Raw genomic sequence first — 19,025 nt, 5'->3', positions numbered from 1 at the left:
CGGAAGCCATCAAAAGAGTGGTGAAAGAGGAGATGGGGGAGTGGCGGAGGGGATGCGATTCTTACCCGATGTCTGGCCTTGTTTAAATAGAAGTCAAACGAAAAGAGCTCAGCCGGCGTTGCATTTAATACCGGCCTGCTCATGAATGGACGTGTGGTCAGGACAAGTTTCTCGGCTTCCATGCGGGTTTAAGATCTCATATGCGATTGTAACCGCTTCCCATGCAACCTTGCCGAGAGGTGAGTTGCCGAGAAAAGATCATAGTGCACCCACCGATCGCTTCAACCGCGTGATTTTAAAGATAGTGTGTATAGATATTTTCTTTTTGATAACTTTCTTTTGGAAATGGAGGAGGATCCCTGGCCTCTGTATCTGGATGATGTATCCAGCCACTTTATTAATTATTCACACAAGACCTTATAAAGTCATATAACAGTAGGATTAAAGCCACCGTCTAGGCAACACCTGTCGCTACTCCTATCCAGATAATGAAGGAATGTTGATAGTCTGGGCCTAGTACCAAACAGACCTTGCAGCCAAACCTAAACATCTAATACCTGAGGTCCCAACCAGGACGCCTGTCGGGTATGGGCACCTACCAGTCTGGCGCACTCCTCAGCCAGCCAGGACGCCTGCCGGGTATGAGGCCGCCGCAGCCACTTGCCACCAAACCTTCTTCAAAGTTGTACTGTTGCATCTACTGTGCCAGGTCTCTCTGCCATCGACGCCACCACGACGCCAGACAGCGTCGTCCTCCTCCGCGAGCCCATCCTCGCACATCGGACGCCGAATCTACACTGCGCCACGCCGTCGAGATCTGTCGCCATCAATGTATAGGATGAAGCACCGCTCCACCAAAGATGCGGTCCACTGGTCCCTCGAGCCCTTGCACATCTCCAAGAACGACGCCCCCAAGGGGGAAACGACACAAGAGCGCCGTTGTCATCTGATCTACTGATCTAGGGTTTTCCCCGAAGGTAGCAGATAGTTGTCTTGAACTTCTCCTTGGTGATGCCTTCAAGAAGGAAAAGCCGCCTCACAGCACCGTCACCGCCGGCCTTGGCCAGGTTTTCACCCGGATCTGAACAGAGGACCTCCATCAAGCAACTTGTACACGAACCGCCGCCATCGCTGCCGGGGACTGGAAGGAGAATCCAGGCCGCCACCGCCTGACCGGCCATGGCACCACCATGGTGCCTAGGCCGGCGTCGCCAGGCCCACCATGCCCGCCTGTAGACGCTCACCAGATCCGCCGGCCCGTCGAAGCCCATCTGGGTACGGTGAGATCTGCGATCTGGGCCGCCGCCACAGGGGCTCCTCTGCCGCGGTATCGCGCCTGCTCTAACCCCGGTGTCACACTCGCCGCAGGAACCCGCCGCTCCACGCCGCCGGTGCCCCGCAGTTCTGTGTGCCGCCGCCGCCAGGGGAAGACGCAGCCACCACGCGAGAGGGAGAGCCCCGCCGCCGCCATCACTGGCCAGGCTACGGGCGTGGCCTCCGGCGGCGGTAGGGGAGAGAGGACGAGGGAGGAGGCCTTTGGGTCGGTGGCTGCAGATCGCCCCCCGTGTCGCCTAGGTTTAGGGACGCGGGGGCAGGGAGATAACAATACCAGTAACTTTGTATATAGAAATTTTAGGAATTTTTGTAAGGGCTCATATCCTAACTTTGCTTCGCTCCGCTTCAGTCCAAACCTACCGACGACGGATCTCGCTTCGGCTGCAGGCCGAGCTGGTTCACAAGTTGCCTCGCGGCTTCTACTCCCCATGCCTCTCGAGGCAGCCCAGCAGCTGTAGCAAACCATATCTCTACTACTACCACCACCATTGACAAGGATAACTACGATCGAAGCCATACTCGTTTTCTTCTCTTGGGTCGACAACCAGATTTACAAAAGAGATTACTCCATCAATTAGCCAGATTGCCAAAGCTACACAAGACACGCCCAAGTTTTCCTTTTCGGTTCAACACGCAATACCCTGTTCTTCTTAAACTGTACTGTATTCTACTCATATACTACTACAGAGAACATGCTTTGATTTAAGCTCGATCGCGGCAGGCAACGACATGCTTGCCTTGTGTACGTATGCACAGATGCATGGATGAAAGTTTGGAGCTCCATCAGTGGCAGATGGGGCACATCATCAAGCCGTTCTCGTTGCACTTGCCGCACCTCTCGACCACGCCGCCGGTGCCGCCGACCACCACCTTGCAGCCGCCGCCGCACTCCAGGCACGGCACGAACCGCGCCCCGCCGCACCCCTCGCAGCCGCGGCCGTCCTTGGCCGCGCACGCCTCCCCGCGCGCCCTGGCCCAACGCAGCATCTCCGCCAGCTTCCCGCTCTCCACCAGCTCCGCGCACGCCTCCGCGCCGCCCAGGTACCGCCCCATCACGAACAGCCTCGGCGGCGGCGAGACGCCGGCGCCCTGCTCCTCGTCGGCCGCCAGCAGCTCCCGGAGCTCGCGCAGGTACTCCCCGTGCAGCGCCACGTCGCGCTCGTCCACGGTCAGGCCCGCCGCCTCCGCGCACATCTCGACCGCCGCACGCGCGCGCTCGCATTCCTCGAACGTGCGCCGCACGCCACGGAGCGTCGTCGTGTACAGCACCACCCCGCCGCCGCTCGCGCCCGGGGGGCGTCGCTCGGGATACCCCTCAAACGGGTCCCTCCGGCGCCACTTGGGCGCGGTGGCGGTCCCGTCCGCGTTCTTGGTCTCGCGGTCCCGCAGCAGGAAGGGGTTTTCTTTCACGACGCGCCGCCCTGTGAGCTCCGGCGGCGCGGGCTTCCTCGTGTCAGAATCCGATGCGCCACGCGCGTACGGCGTCGGCGGTGGCGGGGCCTTCTTGGCAGCCTCTCCCGTGCCGGCAACAGACGGCGTCTGGGACGTCTGCTCCTTCTGAGTTGGCGGCGGTGCCGCCGGCTGGGCCTGTGCCTCAGCTGGTTGCTTCTTCTTCTTCTTTTTCTTCTTGGGGGCAGGCTTGGGGTCCGTCGTTTGCTTGGAGTCGAGCGTAGGCTTGATGTCTTCAAGGGCCTTGCTCACCTCGGACCACGACGCCGGCGCGAGCTCGTAGCCGTCGAGCTTGTCGAGGATAGGGAGCGCCACGCCGGCGGTGGGCTTCTTGGCGTCCTGCTCTTCCTCCTCCTCCTCTTCATCGTCGTCTTCGTATTCGTCATCACTCTGCTCTGCCTCGACGTCGCCGTTGGTGGCGGCGTTCTGCTTGGCGATGAGCCACGGCTCCTCGACGGCGCTGATGTCGAAGAGGGAAACGCTGGTGGCCGGAGGGCGGTAGGCAACCTCGGCCACCGCCACTTCCTTGGAGCCCGAGCAACCCATGGTGCGCCTGGTGCCTTGGAGCTAGGCGAGGTGAGACTTGGCTGGCGAGCTCCAGGTACGGCTTTTGTGGCTGTGGAGGGAAGGCGAGTTTGGAGGAGAGGATGCGATGGAAGCTGTGGAGGGAGTGGGCTGCTTGGGTGGTGATAAGATGGTGTGCACGGATGGACTCGCGGCCCGGTTAACATCAGAGCTGCTCCCAAATTTCTTCCCGCCGCTCTGCGCCATGGAATTGCATTTCCTGTTTCCTTGTCTCTCTGTCTTCGAAAAACCAGTGGCCGAGCTTAAACCTATACTGATATACTACTAGTACACCAAGGTACAGTAGGCTCTACATCTCTGCCGACTGGAAAATTCGGATTTTTTTTGTAATTGATGATCAATACAGGTTACTTCTCGCCTAACCAAAATCCACATGGTTACACACATTGTATAGATTGGGTTTTTATTTTATGGGGCATAACTTTATTTTTTGTTATGCAACTACATTTTTAACCAGCTGAATTGATGTGCTAGTTACCGCGGAAAAAACTTGATGCGATAATTCTGATAATTCTTTTTTGCGAGAAAACTTCCGATCGATTCATCTTCAATCATGGCAGTACAACGAACACCAAAAATAATAAAAAATTACATCCAGATCCGTAGACCACCTAGCAACGAGTACAAGCACTGAAGCAAGCCGAAGACGCGCCGCCGTCATCGTCCCTCCCTCGTCGATGTCGGGCACAACTTGTTGTAGTAGACAGTCAGAAAGTCATCGTGCTAAGACCCCATAGAACTAGCGCCATAACAGCAACCGCCGCCGATGAAGAATAACGTAGATCGGAAGGATCCAACCGGAGACACGCGAACATAGACGAACAACAACCAGATCCGAGCAAAGGTACCATGCAGCGGCCTCCTCCTCCAAAAAAAAGCCAGGGTTTGTGCCTCTCGCCAGCTCCGCCGCAGGTCCGCCTTGTCGCCGGTGGCCCTAGGGCCATGGGGTGCGGTGGATCCTGGCAAGGGCCAGCGGGAGGGCTCCGTTGTGAGTCGTTTCTTTGAGATTTGTTAGGGTTTGTGTCCTGCTCAGGAAGGCGAGACGGCGACGGCTCCCTGAAGATGGAATAAAGATCTCCCCGCCTAGCCCTCGTTTCGGTGGTGCGTCTAGCATTGTTCGTGGGCGTGTGGAGGTGTGTCTCGGGTGGATCTATCCTCGGTGAATTTGCTACCAGTATAAGAACAAGGCATCGATGCACCATTGTCGTTACTTCCCTACCAAAGGTCCGAAGCCAGCCTAACCTTGTCGATGACAGCCGGAAAGTCTTCATGCATTAATCATATCCTTAGTTTTCCTCCTCCCCAAGAAGTGACTCCCATGCGACTAGGGTTTTCCCTCCTCCCATCGGTGTCGATGTCGGTCCGCCTCACTTCCGATCCTCTTTGGGTCGTGGAGGTGGAGAGGTCCCGGGCCCTCTTCGGCGAGAGGGACCATGCTCTTGTTCTTGTTTGGTTCACCGTCCCGGTTGGGGCTTGTGGCGGCGCCGATGCCCCCTACTAGGGATAATGTCTCTATGTCCAATCCCCCCCTCCTCCTCGGTGGTGCATTCTAGCGGCGTTAGAGGGTGTGTGACGATGTGTCTCCATCATCTCGTGGGATTCGATCATGCTAGTGTTTGATGGATCTGTTTAGAACCAATCTTTGTTTTTCTTCGGTTATGTGTCTACATATTTGGTCCTTTCGATCTAAATTTTCTTGATTGACGACAGTTATTCTGGTGCACTGATCCAATCTTTGTTTTACTTCAGTTATGTGTCTACATATTTGATCCTTCCAATCTAAATTTTCTTGATTGACGACAATTATTCTGGTGCATTGGTCCGATCGGGCCTTAGCACGACCACTTCCCTACTAAAACAAGGTTTGCTCGCTTCTTGAGATGACATTAATCTACACAGGAGCACCGTCGAATTTGTCCATGAACAAACTCAAGAAGGATCAAAACCCAAAAGACAGCCTCAAAGGTGAGACACTGCCTTTCATCTGAACACCACTGCAAGAAAAAACCCAACTTAGACTACTAGCCATAACTAAGGAGCTGGGATTCCTCCTCTCCACAGAACCAAACAAGCAGAGGGAAGAAGAGCCCAGTGGCCGATGGGGGGATTAGATCTGCCGCCGCCTGTGTGAGAGAAGGAGAAGACGATTGACCACTATTGGAGTGAATTTGTACATGAGTCACAAAATAGAAGCTTCATACAACATGGGCTACAAAATAGAGCCGAAAGGGATTAGATTTGCCGCCCCTTGTGTAAGCGAGAAGACAATTGACCACCATTGGATGGAAGTTGTACATATGAGCCACAAAATAGAAGCTTCATACAATATGTGGCTACAAAATAGAAGCATCCTGGTGCTAGAATATCATAGTAATTTTCTATGTCCATCGCCTGTCTGAATGTGCTTGTGCTCATGTATGCACCGGAAGCGAGGCTTCATGCTGCGTCTGCCTACATTGCTCGTATATTGTGGAGTGCTGCTTAACCCTCTAGAACAAGTATACACAAACGAATGAGTAGTAGCCGTCCGATCCAGTAAATGAACGGCTCATAAACCAGAAGTTCACAGCCATACGGACATGCTGACAGCGCTTCAATCCAAAACGTCCATTTTTTTAGTGTACCAAGAATAAGGAATACCTTCTAAAAAAATAACAGGAATAGAACACTGCGCAAGTTTTTTTTTAAGACGAAGTGCAACGTTAATCGAGCTTGGTGCTTGTGGGCCACAATCGTCTCACACTGGTTGTTAGCTGTCCACGTAGTCCAACAGAAAAATGAAAGTGATTCAAGGACAGTCGCTTTCGTCTCCAGTCGAATCTCATCCGTTCAAGTTATGTATTTCACACCACTTAATTGTTTTCCTGGTTGAAACACGGTTGTCATTTACCAGCTGGAAACTGGATCATTAAAAATCAAAAGCGCATGACATGGGAAAAAATGTCATTTTTTAGTTTTTTCTCCTTTTTTTACAAGGCATTACATATTCAAATGTAAGATAGACACTTCTAGGTACAGCTTATTGTTACAAGGTTGCAAGCACAAATATTTCGAGGTGTTGCATGTTCCGTCTTCAGGACCATCCGCATGAAAACATATATGGCATGATCCTAAAACTCAACAGCTATATTTCATTTATTTTGGAAAGCCGCACATATGTAAAAAAAAAGTGGCTATGCCATCATAAACATCTTAGCACATATATTAATGACTGCAAATCCGGTAGCAGCAATGGATATTCCCAGGTTCGTAACCCAAGGCGGCTTAATTCTTCTTAATATCGTAAACCATATACCGCCCGGTTTTGGGGGCTGAAAGCGAAAACCAACAAGATTCGGATTCGACCCTGTTTAGTGGTCGCTAAGCAGGACACACAAGTACTAGACGAACACCCAGCTCATGCATCGCACCACAAGATCAACAGACTACTTTAGTGAATCACTGTTAAAATCCTCCTAATTTTCCATCTTTACCAATGTTAAAATCCTCCTAATTTTCCATCTTTACCAATATCAAACTAAACTAAGAGCCATCAGTCATAACTGTAGCCAACCCATCCATCCAAACCAAGGCATTCAGAATGATAATACATTAAGCTAATCGTGTAGGCATCTAACAGTATTTAGTAGGTATTCTTATTCACTAAGGCTATTTATTTCCAATGGTCAATCCATTAGTAAAGCAGGTTAGTGGAACATCAACAAGCAATAGGCTGAGTATTTGAAACTCCAATTAATACAAAAACCTAAAAAAAGGTTGGGAGCCTCGTTGATAAAAAATACATCTAGAGAAAACAAGTCAATCAATCAGACAGAACTACAACATTCATACCTTCTAGGATGCAGCCTCCAATGCTAACATAGCAGCAAAGTATAACCAAGCAGAGATGATAACCAACTGTCTGCCTACAAGGAACTACCCCAGTTGACAACTCACCAAAACTGCTGACCTTAAAACATAAGATTCATCAAGCAACCAAATGTCATTTTTGTATCATCATGGTAGCTAGTTATCAAAAGCAACACGAGCAAAGTAGGCGCGAAGCAAAAGAATGAAAGAAACTACAACCAAAATATAATAAAAATTGTCCTTTTCATGTACTCAAAATACTATGGGGGTGACTGGTTACCCCCAGAGAGTATTTGACTAATCTACAATGCCCATTAAGGCAAGAGATAGGTGATTGCTAACTTGAATCCCCTGAGCCTGTCTCAGGGGGGCACAGGCTAGGATACGCTGGTTCAACAAAAAAACATGCCAAGGGGTGAAAAATTATGGGTGGTTATTTGGTTGGCTTCATGAATGATGAATCTCAAAATCACTTAACCAAGGTCAACTCAAGTCTAGACATGGGAGCAGGCTCATTTTCCCCGTTCATGGGAGCCAGCACCAATGCTTAATTTTTGCATCTGTCAGGCCCAGCTACCAGGTGCAAGCTGATCAACCAATTAAGGGGATTGAAAAACATGCTGCATGAGCTATGCAAGTGAATGGATGAGCCAGCCCACCAATCACCCTCTATGTCCCTCTTGTACAAATTTGCTTGGGAGTCCTAACGCACTAATGCAATACAAATTTGCCTTCATCACATTTGTGAAATTCAGGTTCAGTTAATTCAATACCATGTTGGATTTACCAGCTAAAGCTACGAAAATAGGAGGTTTTGTCACCGAACAGCTTATACAAAGGGCAGCCCGGTGCATGTAGCTCCCGCTTGCGCAGGGTCCGGGGAAGGGTCGAAAATAAAATTCACCTCCGAGTGTCCATAAGGTTTTAGATATAGTAGCAACAGAAGTTTGAAGCATTGGATGCGCAATTCAGTAAGTAGAAAATCATGTATAAAGATTATAAAATAGCATGTACATGGTAATGGAAAAACGTACAGCATTAAGGGAAGGTGACTCAAAAATATAAATAATACTATTTATTTAAAGCAAATGAGACCAATAATGTTTGTAATGCATAACTATGTGAACTAGTAATATCCGTATGTCGCGAGCAGCGAAGTTTGCAGATATACATAAAAATGTATGTCCTCACAAATAATATAGAAAATACAACATATAACCAGCAAGACATGCATTCCTAAGATTTAAATGATTGACTTGCTCATATTAATCCAAGCAAGGTTCGCCATCATTAGAGCAGTGTTGTATGCAGTATGTTATAGCAAAAATAATAATGCTACCAGCAACTACTCGACTGCCCTTTGGTCCAACAGGTGCAATATATTAAGCTGCTGCTGCTATAGCTTATGATAGTCTACTACAAATATGTCACTGCAAAGGCCTCTGGGATAGTTGTTCTGCCTGAATTTGCTAGAAGTAATTAATACAGGACACTAGGAAATGATTTGATATGTTTAGGTACTATTACCAGTATTTGATACTCCCTCTGTAAACTAATATAAGAGCGTTTAGATCACTAAAGTAGTAATCTAAATGCTCTTATATTAGTTTACGGAGGGAGTACTAGATATATTAGGGTATTGGTCCAGCGAATAGTGGTCATGTCAGTCCTTAATAATGCAGATGTCAAACCAAAATTCATAATGATCACTAATAGGTTGTTTCCCTTTATAGAAGTTCACAACATCGCATGATCGGGTTCTCATACAAAAAGGTTAGAAACTTTCCAACCCCAAGCTATGGCTTGCATAAAGTGATAGATTCAGGCAGCTATAATGCTTTCCATATCTGGTGCCACAACTTTGGGAGATTATAAAAGGAACCTAGAGAAGTTCCACCACTGGAATTTTAGTCTTTGTTCAGCATAATTATCCATTCACGCATGCAACTCTGCAGACAGAGTGATGAAAAATTCAAACACACATAAGGTTACTAGCTTCATTGCCCAGCACGCAAACAGCATCACCTGGGCGTATGACCTCCCCAGAAGGATCAAAATATTAGAAGGGGATGCATCACCTTCAGAGATTTGAAATCTCATGAGGCAGGTGGTTCACTTAGAACAAATGCTTGAACAAGACTTCGGGCTGCATGCATCTGATCCGGTGTGCCAGATATCATAACAGGTGTATCGATGGAATCAGCTAGCGGTTCATCGATTGTTATCTTAGCTCCTGAAAACTGCATATAGGATTAATTATGTCAATCATACACATATATAGTTAACCAGATATGCTACATGACACATAACTTTCGGACACAAACCTCGCGAATCAGATTCAAACAACCTCCATCATGCCCACATAGAGCAGGTATAACTAATCTTGGAACCATGATATTTCCAGTTATGATTGGCCTAGATGAATGAACAGGACTGCAATTAAATTTTATCAGTAAATACATGATGTTTCCTGATGTTGCCAATCAAAAGGGAAGAAAATTTAAAACACAAGACAAGAAACAAACCCAGAGAATCCACCCATTCCTCTGTGTGCCATTCCAGGAATGCCAGATATTGACATCGGATCACCAACATCCTGCATGCCCAACAAAGTTGAGAGTAGGATCACGATGGTATAGGGCTATAAGCAAAAACATTATGAACTTATGGCGTATTAAAGCCATTTGCCTGATTAATAATCTACAATCCAATGCAGCATGTGATATATATTTGATCACTATTGATTTTGTTAATCAGATGGCGACTACAATTCTGGTGCCATGACACATAGATTAATTCACAACAAATCAGGCAAGTCTCGCATCAAAACTCTTGCATGCCCATCTTATGCAATGCCACACTAACTGGTGACCAAATCTGGTCCCCAGCCAAGCCAATCATTATAAGCAGACTTACAACCTTTCCAAAGAAAGAGGAGCTTTGCTTAGGATGTCCAACATAATTTTATCAACTGACAAACCAAAAGAACTGAATGCTGTAAACTACTGTTCCTCTTATAGCATGCTCAAGAAAATATTGGAAGAGAACAAATCGGTCGTACCTTTGTGGTCCAAGGAGCAGGCATCTCATCCAATGGTCGTCCCATGAAATCTTTATGAAACTGAGATGCATTAGGATAAATTCTAGGAGATGTAGATTCATGGATTCCCGCAAATGCACCAAACTGGGGATCCAGCAAACCAAAAGGTGGCTGCATACTGGGACCCATTGAAGCCATTCTGTCCCGGAAAAGATTGTTACGTAGCCTAGCAGTTATCTGCATCAGAGCTTCCTGAATAGCCTCAGAATCCCCGGTTATCTGAAAGAGTAGAAATTCTGCAGTTAATTAACCTGGAAAAGGAACTAAAAGTGTTGTACGAAAATATCCAGTGTGGTAAAGCCAAGATTGTAAAATAACAGATGAAGTTGACATTCGACAAGGCAAAGATCTTAATGCATTGTTTGTAATATTGATAAATAGGATCTATTCAATCCAACAAAAGCAGACCTGAACAACTTCATCAATTTCTTGTACACCCCTTGGGATCTTGTCTTTGCTCAGCACTATTATATGAGCTTTTGACAGCTTCCTCATTTCAGCTATGATACTGCCACCTTTGCCAAGGAGGCAGCCAACTTGGTTAGGTGAAACAATCAGCCTAGATATTGCAGGACCCTCCTTGTTAGAGGTGGGTGGCGTGATTTTACGCTGCACATGCAGAATTGCATTCTGTGCTGGGGAAATGCCATCACCTGGATGCTACAGAGCACAAAGAAAAATTAAAACATTAGAAAGACTACTTTCCAGGTAGAGGATAACTGCCATTCAGAATGGAATGCTAACAAAAAATAATTAAATGTCATAGCAAACTCCAATGCTATGATTTGCTATTAACAATGAATGCCGCATGTGTCAAAATAAGAAACAGACATTTGAAAAACATATAGCAGAGAGTGAGGAAAGAAGTACAAAACACCAGAAATGTGCCCCAAAATTCTTGTGCCATACAACCTTCTAATGCATTTACAATGTCCACTAAAAATAACAATTTACCAGATTATGTACTCCCTCAGTCCCATAATATAAGACGCTTTTGCAAGCTAACATGGCTTGCAAAAACGTCTTACATTATGAGACGGAGGGAGTACAATATTACCACCAGTTATGACAGGCTCCCTGGCAACCACATTTCTGGTTGCTGCCTGTACTCCCAAGAAATGGTACTGCATATGCTACCAAATGGTAGCCTTGAGGACAAAGCATGAAAACATATATGAAAATTGCCAATAACACATTCAAAGAATCCAATTATCTAGAAACACTGGAGAATGAAAAAAAACAAGAAAAACATTATCTATTCATTTTAATCCTTAAATGCCTTCACTGCCAAAAAACAGGTCACAGAATGGGCTAAAGGGGTAATGAAATAATGAATAGTTACTGGGTTTATTTAATGAATGAAACTGCACTATCAAGAGAAAAGTAAGGTTGTTACCGCCGGTCCAGAGATGATTATGATGTGATCATCTGACTTTGGAATAGTCTCGAGAATTTTTATTTCACAACCGGTATCTTTCTGAATAGTCTTGATACTGTTTCCACCCTTCCCTATAATACTTCCGACCTTGTCACTTGAACATAATAGCCTGAAGGTGAGAGGTTCTGGAGGAACTGAAGCGTTGCCATGCATGAGAGCATCAGGAAAAGCAGAAAAGGGAGGAATGTTTGAGCGTTGGTCAGGAAAAGTTGGGAAAGGTGCAACATTTGGCCTTTGGTCAATGGTATCAAAAGGTCCCCTGGCATGGGATGGCCCTTGAAAAGGGAGATGAAAGTTAGGTGGCATTCCTGGAGGAAGACCATCTGAGCGATCGAAGGTGCGTGATGATGAACCAGAAGGATGAACAACAGGAACTACATCACTTTCCCTAGGGGGGTGAGTAAAGAGCACTTGAGCCACTGCATTCAGACCTTTCCTAACTGAGTCAAGCTCTCCATTAATCTGCAGAAATGATATATCAAGAAATGCCAGAAATATAATCTTCCAAAAGCAAAATCTTGGATACACTACAAAAGATAATTGCAAGGAACAAGAAAACTAAATTCAGTACTGGAAAAATCTACCTGACAAAGTTCATCTTTGAGTAAAGCACATAAAGGAAGATTCTCCTTTGAAACTCGGATTTCACAGCCACTGTCAGCGGACATTTGCTTAATCACACTACCTCGAATTCCCAAAAGCGAACCTACTTGGCTATCTAGCACCAACAATCTGAAAGAAAGAGGAGTTTTCTGGCCTGATGCATCTCCAGTTCCATTTTCACTTTCAGTTATAAAAATCCTATCAAAGACATGCAAAACAGCGTTCATTGCTGATGGTATTACCCTCTCTGGCTCCAACTTTGTAGTTTTTGCAACAGAGGAATCATCATTTTCTTCCTTGCTGTCATCTCTCTCTGCATCATCTTGTTCTTCCTTGCCGTGGGCATTATCTGAATCATCTTTTTCTTCCTTACTGTGGTCTTTCTCCTTCTCATGCTCGCCATCAGCAGAAACAGCAGTACCACCATCATTCTCTTTACCTTGCTCGTGGCTAGCTTCTTTGTCCTTCTCAACGGTAGTTATGACAATAACTCTCTCGTCGCAACCAGGGACTGCTTCATCAACCCGGATTTTCACTCCGTTTTCTTGCCTTATCTTTGCAATGATGCTACCACCTTTACCAATAACATTCCCACATTTCTCAGTAGGGCAAAGAATGCGGATAAGAGGAACTCCAGGCTGTATTGTCAGCTGAGGCTGCTGTGAAGGAGCATGTTTTGTCTTTTGCCACTTGGCCCGACCATTGTGTTCTGAATACTTCTTCTGGAATGGTCTCTTGGAAGGGTACGCATGCGAAGCCATGTCGTATACTGCCTGACAGGCAAGCGGAGAGCACCAAAGAAAATAAGAAATTAGCTACTGTGCCAATAACCGACGAATAAATATGACCATTATCTGGTACCAAATATCAGCGGCCCAATTGTCACAACAAGATGATAATCTAACATCCAGATTTGCAGCACTCAAGTAACCGTAAAAGAAAACAGCATCACATGACAAATATGGTTAAATGTGCAACAAATAGGAGGACATGGCACATCCATATCAACAGAGGCAGATCAAACGTGCTACTTCTAATGCCAGGATTTCTAGGAGGAAACCACACTAGTGCTTGCTACCAATACATAACAGGCCCTAATTCCTAGACCTACATCCAGGGACGGACCTAGTGAAGTCCATGGGGCTTCAGTTGGAAAAATAAACTGCTGTCCGTGCTGCGCCAAGTAGCAAACAGAGAGCAGGCAAAAGAAAAAACTTCCCGGGCAATATAAGCAGGTTAGGGTAAGAAATCAATACAGGTGCGGATGGATCTCCGCTCCACGGCGACACTGTAGAGCGGAGGAGGTGGGGGGGGGGGGGGGGGGGGGGGGGGGGGGGGGGGGGGGGGGGTGAGTACTACGAGAGAAGAATACCTTCGAGGTTCCCGTGCTTCGCCGGGAGAAGGGCTGGAGCAGCGGGGGTGTTCGGCGGAGAGGGTTTCGGCGACGCCGTCGGGAGGGGATGGCGAAGAGGAAGCTCTGCTTCTGGACCCTTTTTTCAGATCCCTTTTACTGGGCCTCGGCAGAAGCTCGTAACTTGAAGGTCTGAGTGGGCCGAAACGTTCACTTCATACCGGCCCTCTCCAATTCTTCAAGCTAAGTACTTCCCATGGGAAATTCTCAAAAAAAAAAGTACTTCCCATGGGAGCAACTAAAGAAGGAGTGGTTCTGTCAAAAAAAAAATATAAGAAGTAGTTTCTCAAAAAAAAACTAAAGGAGTGATTCTTAAAAAAAATAAGGAGTACTCCTTCGGGAGCCCACACAAGGGTCACCTGTGTGGGTTGTGGCGCACTCTCAACCACCGCGACGTGTCACGCTTTGGGTGCTCCCTCCGATTTTTTTTCGCACATGTTTTCTGCTTTTTAGATGGTTTTTTTTTTTTGGCTTTTCGAATTTTCATCGGTCTTTCTTAGCTTTTGGACCAAATAACATGTTTTTTTCTTTCGCGAGAGGCACGGATTTTCTTATGCTAGAGGTCGTGCCTCTCGAAGACGGAAGGGTTTTTCCTTCCGCGAGAGGCACAGTCGTGTCTCTTTCGGAAAGGAAAAAAACATGCTCCCGTTTCGGTTTTTTCATCCGGTTTTTTTGTGAAAAAAGATCGTCAAAACCTATCAACATGAGACATAATTTTGAAGTCCCGATGCAAGGAATCCAACGGTGAAAACGGTTCAATATTTGTATGCGCGGTTTAAAAGATACAATATTTTGAATAAACCGATCTTAAAAAAAGGAAAACTCATGGGTTGCGACAAGTGGAACACTGCATGTGAAGGTGGGAGTGATCTTTGCAAACAATGCTCCTTAATTAGTGATTTTGAAAAATATGTAGCTCCCAGCAAAAAAATACGAGACGGGCCATGTCGGTGTATTAAGAATGGGGTTCTTAATACCCCCAGACTTATGCACAGGCAGTAGCAGCCTTCCCGGCGGCAAGGGCTTGTCGGAGGATAATCAAAGACAAATCTAAGTCGAGATTAATGAAGAAGCAAAAAAAAATCTCAAAAGATAGAGATCAGAAATATTGAAGATACGGCTCCAAAGCCCGGCAAGATCCTTGCCGGGGAAAATCGCCAAGATCCAAGCCCGGCAAGCTCCGAGTCCGGCAAACATCCCACTACCTTGCCACCGCTCCACCTCATCGATCAGGTTGTCACTTGTCGGTTAGGTGTCCAGTGAGCAGGTAATTAGGTGAAACTTGTCTAGTCACGTGGCAGCTCGCCTCTGAAGATACAGCTTTAATGACACTCGTCCAAGTGATGTGTCAAAGGAATTGAAGGTATATGGACGAACGACACACGAGGAGAGACCAGCCTTTCCGGAGAGCGCCATCCACAAGACAGAAATTTTTTTATAGCTTCTTGTGTAAAAAATTTAAGATTTTATCATGTTCTGACTATTTGCAAATATCCAAAACATAACAACAAACTTTCTGTTTTCAAACAGCAACAAGACTTGCAAAATAAGCAAGGTAAAGGCTATACTTGACACTTTTATTGAAGTAAAAGATACAAAACATTATTCTAAATAGCAGCAAGAAAATCCAACTAAAATAAAATGACGCTCGAAGAAAAACTCATATCATGTGACGAATAAAAATATAACTCCAAGTGAGGTTATCAATAATGTTGAAGACGAAAGAGGGGGTGCCTTCCGGGGCATCCCCAAGCTTAGTTGCTTGGGTATTCCTTGAATATTACCTTGGGGTGCCTTGGGCATCCCCAAGCTTAGGGTCCTGCCACTCCTTGTTCTCCTCATGTCGATATCTCACCCAAAACTTAAAAACTTCAATCACACAAAACTTAAGGGAACTTCGTCATATGGGTTAGTATAGTAAAACAAATCATTCACTTGGGTACTGTCAAAGACAAGATTCATAATAATTTACACATAATGCCTATTGTACCCTACAATTTCTACAATTTATATTGACCAATGTAAGCTATAGAAACTATAAAACAAGCAAACTATGCGTTGAAAACATAATCTGTCAAAAACAGAAGAGTCTGTAATGACCTGAACAATGCCCATATTTCTGTTACTCCAAAAATTCTAAAAAAAATTAGGACAACGTAGGAAATTTATATCAATAATGTGTAAAAAAAATGACGCTCTGGTGATTTTTAACAATTTGGTCACTGGGCGCAAAAGTTTTTGTTTTTGCACAGAATCCAATCAACTATCATCCACGCCATCCCAAAGGCTTCACTTGGCAATTTATTTAAACAAAATCTACAAAACATGATTACTAAGTAGCTTAATCATGTGAACACACAAAAATAGGGGTAAATATTGGGTTGTCTCCCAACAAGCGCTTTTCTTTAATGCCTTTTTAGCTAGGCACAATGATTTCAATGATGCTCACATAAAAATAAGAATTGAAACATAATGGGAGCATCATGAAGAATATGACTAGCACGTTTAAGTCTAACGCACTTCCTATGCATAAGGATTTTGTGAGCAAACAATTTATGGGAACAAGAATCAACTAGCATAGGAAGGCAAAACAAGCATAACTTCAAGGCTTTCAACACATAGAGAGGAAACTTGATATTATTGCAATATGTAGAAGCATATGTTACTCTCTCATAGTAATTTTCAGTAGCATCATGAATGGATTCAACAATATAACTATCACATAAAACATTATTTTCATGATCCACAAGCATAGAATTTTTATTACTCTGCACGTAAGCAAATTTCTTCTCATTCATAATATAAACTCAACAAAATAACTATCATGTGATACTTGGTTGGCATAATCAATTAAACATTAAAATCATGATGACAAGTTTTATGGTTATCATTATTATTTCTAGCATACTTGTCATCACAATAATCATCGTAGATAGCAACTTTGTTATCACAATCAATTGAAACCTCTTCCAAAATAGTGGATTCATCACTAAATAAAGTCATGACCTCACCAAATCCACTTTTATCATTATAATAAGATTCAACAACCTCCAAAAAAGCAGGATAATTTTTATCTAAAGTTGACACTCTTCCAAACCCACTTCATAAATATTGCAATCATCATAAATAGGAGGCATGCAATCATCATAACAAATTTGCACATCAAAACTCGGGGGACTAAAAATATCAACTTCATCAAACATATCATCCCCATGCTTTGGGATTTGCATATCATTTGCATCATGGATATTCAAAGAGTTCATACTAGCAACATTGTAATTATGCTTATCATTCATGGATTTTATGCCAAACATTTTATTGAATTTTTCTTCTATCAATTAAGCATAATTTTCAAATCCGCCATTTTCAAGAAAGACACGATAAAGACAAATATATGGGGCAACATTTTTTTGTAGTTTTCTTTTATTGACCAAACTAGTGATAAAACAAGAAACTAAAAGATTCAATTGCAAGATCTAAAGATATACTTCCAAGCACTCACCTCCCCGGCAATGGCGCCAGAAAAGAGCTTAATGTCTACTACGCAACATATCTTCTTGTAGACTCGTGTTGGGCCTCCAAGCGCAGAGTTTTGTAGGATAGTAGCAATTTTCCCTCAAGTGGATGACCTAAGGTTTATCAATCCGTGGGAGGCATGGGATGAAGATAGTCTCTCTCAAACAACCCTGCAACCAAATAACAAAGAGTCTCTTGTGTCCCCAACACACCCAATACAATGGTAAATTGTGTAGGTGCACTAGTTCGGCGAAGTGATGGTGATACAAGTGTAATATGGATAGTAGATATAGGTTTTTGTAATATGAAAATATAAGAACAGCAAGGTAGCTACTAACAAAAGTGAGCAAAAACTGTATTGCAATGCTTGAAAACAAGGCCTAGGGTTCTTACTTTCACTAGTGCAAAATCTCTCAACAATGCTAACATAATTAAATCATATGGCAATTCCTCAACGTGCAACAAAGAATAACTCCAAAGTTTCTATCAAAGAACGTAGGACGAAAACGTGCATCAAGTGAATCAATATAATACCCCATTGTCACCACAGGTATCCATATGCAAGACATACATCAAGTGTTCTCAAATCCAATATTCAATCCAACATAACGAAACAACAAAGAGCAAGACTCAATTCATCACAAGAAGGTAGATTCAACCCAGACTAACACTGTTTTCTGCTCAAATCATACCAAAACCATATAAAATTGTTGTAAACATGGCATGAATACTTCATAAATTATAGATACGTTGGAGACGTATCAGTACGCACGACATCTTTGGCGCACCAGCTAGGGGGAGTCACTTGTGCGAACCAGGATCGGCAGTTAGCGCCTCGGCTTCATCACCAGTTTCATCGCCATGGCGCCCAAGAAGAAGGGCACCACGGCGAACACTCCACCGATGACCAATCTGTTGGGGAACGTAGTAATTTCAAAAAAATTCCTACGCACACGCAAGATCATGGTGATGCATAGCAACGAGAGGGGAGAGTGTTGTCCACGTACCCTCGTAGACCGGCAGCGGAAGCGTTATCACAACGCGGTTGATGTAGTCGTACGTCTTCACGATTCGACCGATCAAGTACCGAACGTACGGCACCTCCGAGTTCTACACACGTTCAGCTCGATGACGTCCCTCGAACTCCGATCCAGCCGAGTGTTGAGGGAGAGTTTCGTCAGCACGACGGCGTGATGACGATGATGATGTTCCACCGACGCAGGGCTTCGCCTAAGCTCCGCAACGGTATTATCGAGGTGTAATTTGGTGGAGGGGGCACCGCACACGGCTAAGAGATCTCAAGAATCAATTGTTGTGTCTCTGGGGTGCCCCCTGCCCCCGTATATAAAGGAGCAAGGGGAAGGCAGCCGGCCAAGGGGAGAGGCGCGCCATAGGGGGGAGTCCTACTCCCACCGGGAGTAGGACTCCTCCTTTCCTTGTGGGAGTAGGAGAAGGGAAGGGGGAAGGAGAAATAAGGAAGGGTGCGCCCCCCTTCCCTAGTCCAATTCGGACCAGATCATGGGGAGGGGTGCGGCCACCTTTTGAGGCCTTTCTCTCCTTTCCCGTATGGCCCATTAAGGCCCAATACGAATTCCCGTAACTCTCCGGTACTTCGAAAAATACCCGAATCACTCGGAACCTTTCCGAAGTCCGAATATAGTCGTCCAATATATCGATTTTTACGTCTCGACCATTTCGAGACTCCTCGTCATATCCCCGATCTCATCCGGGACTCCGAA

At 45.3% G+C, this 19,025-nt stretch overlaps 2 protein-coding genes across 13 annotated transcripts; both read right to left on the bottom strand.

Moving 5' to 3' along the window:
* Window positions 1-1,837: 1,837 nt before the first annotated feature.
* Window positions 1,838-3,564, bottom strand: LOC123077908 (uncharacterized). Its single transcript, XM_044500274.1, has one exon. The coding sequence runs from the start codon at window positions 3,328-3,330 to the stop codon at window positions 2,119-2,121; it is 1,212 nt and encodes a 403-aa protein (XP_044356209.1). The 5' UTR covers window positions 3,331-3,564; the 3' UTR covers window positions 1,838-2,118.
* A 1,962-nt stretch (window positions 3,565-5,526) lies between these two features.
* LOC123077906 (KH domain-containing protein HEN4) lies at window positions 5,527-13,936 on the bottom strand. 12 transcript variants are annotated; one of them, XR_006436889.1, is made up of 10 exons: window positions 13,732-13,936; window positions 12,341-13,132; window positions 11,715-12,218; window positions 10,727-10,978; window positions 10,280-10,537; window positions 9,744-9,814; window positions 9,543-9,651; window positions 9,244-9,458; window positions 7,201-7,318; window positions 5,527-5,858 (listed from the first exon to the last, which is right to left on the bottom strand). XR_006436889.1 is itself a non-coding variant. In XM_044500271.1 (9 exons), exons 2-8 carry the CDS (start codon window positions 13,118-13,120, stop codon window positions 9,315-9,317), a joined length of 2,118 nt encoding a protein of 705 aa, XP_044356206.1. In that variant the 5' UTR covers window positions 13,121-13,132; window positions 13,732-13,936; the 3' UTR covers window positions 7,200-7,318; window positions 9,297-9,314. The 12 variants fall into 12 exon arrangements, 5 of the variants coding, with proteins under 5 accessions (XP_044356206.1, XP_044356207.1, XP_044356208.1 ...); XR_006436891.1 differs by having other exon boundaries at window positions 9,297-9,458; XR_006436890.1 differs by having other exon boundaries at window positions 7,201-7,310; window positions 9,297-9,458.
* Between the last annotated feature and the right edge of the window lie 5,089 nt (window positions 13,937-19,025).

Source organism: Triticum aestivum, chromosome 3D (genome assembly GCF_018294505.1).
Source record: "Triticum aestivum cultivar Chinese Spring chromosome 3D, IWGSC CS RefSeq v2.1, whole genome shotgun sequence".
In the NCBI taxonomy this organism is placed as follows: domain Eukaryota; kingdom Viridiplantae; phylum Streptophyta; class Magnoliopsida; order Poales; family Poaceae; genus Triticum; species Triticum aestivum.
Note: the sequence above shows the minus strand (reverse complement) of the source record. Positions and strands in the feature narration are given on the sequence as shown.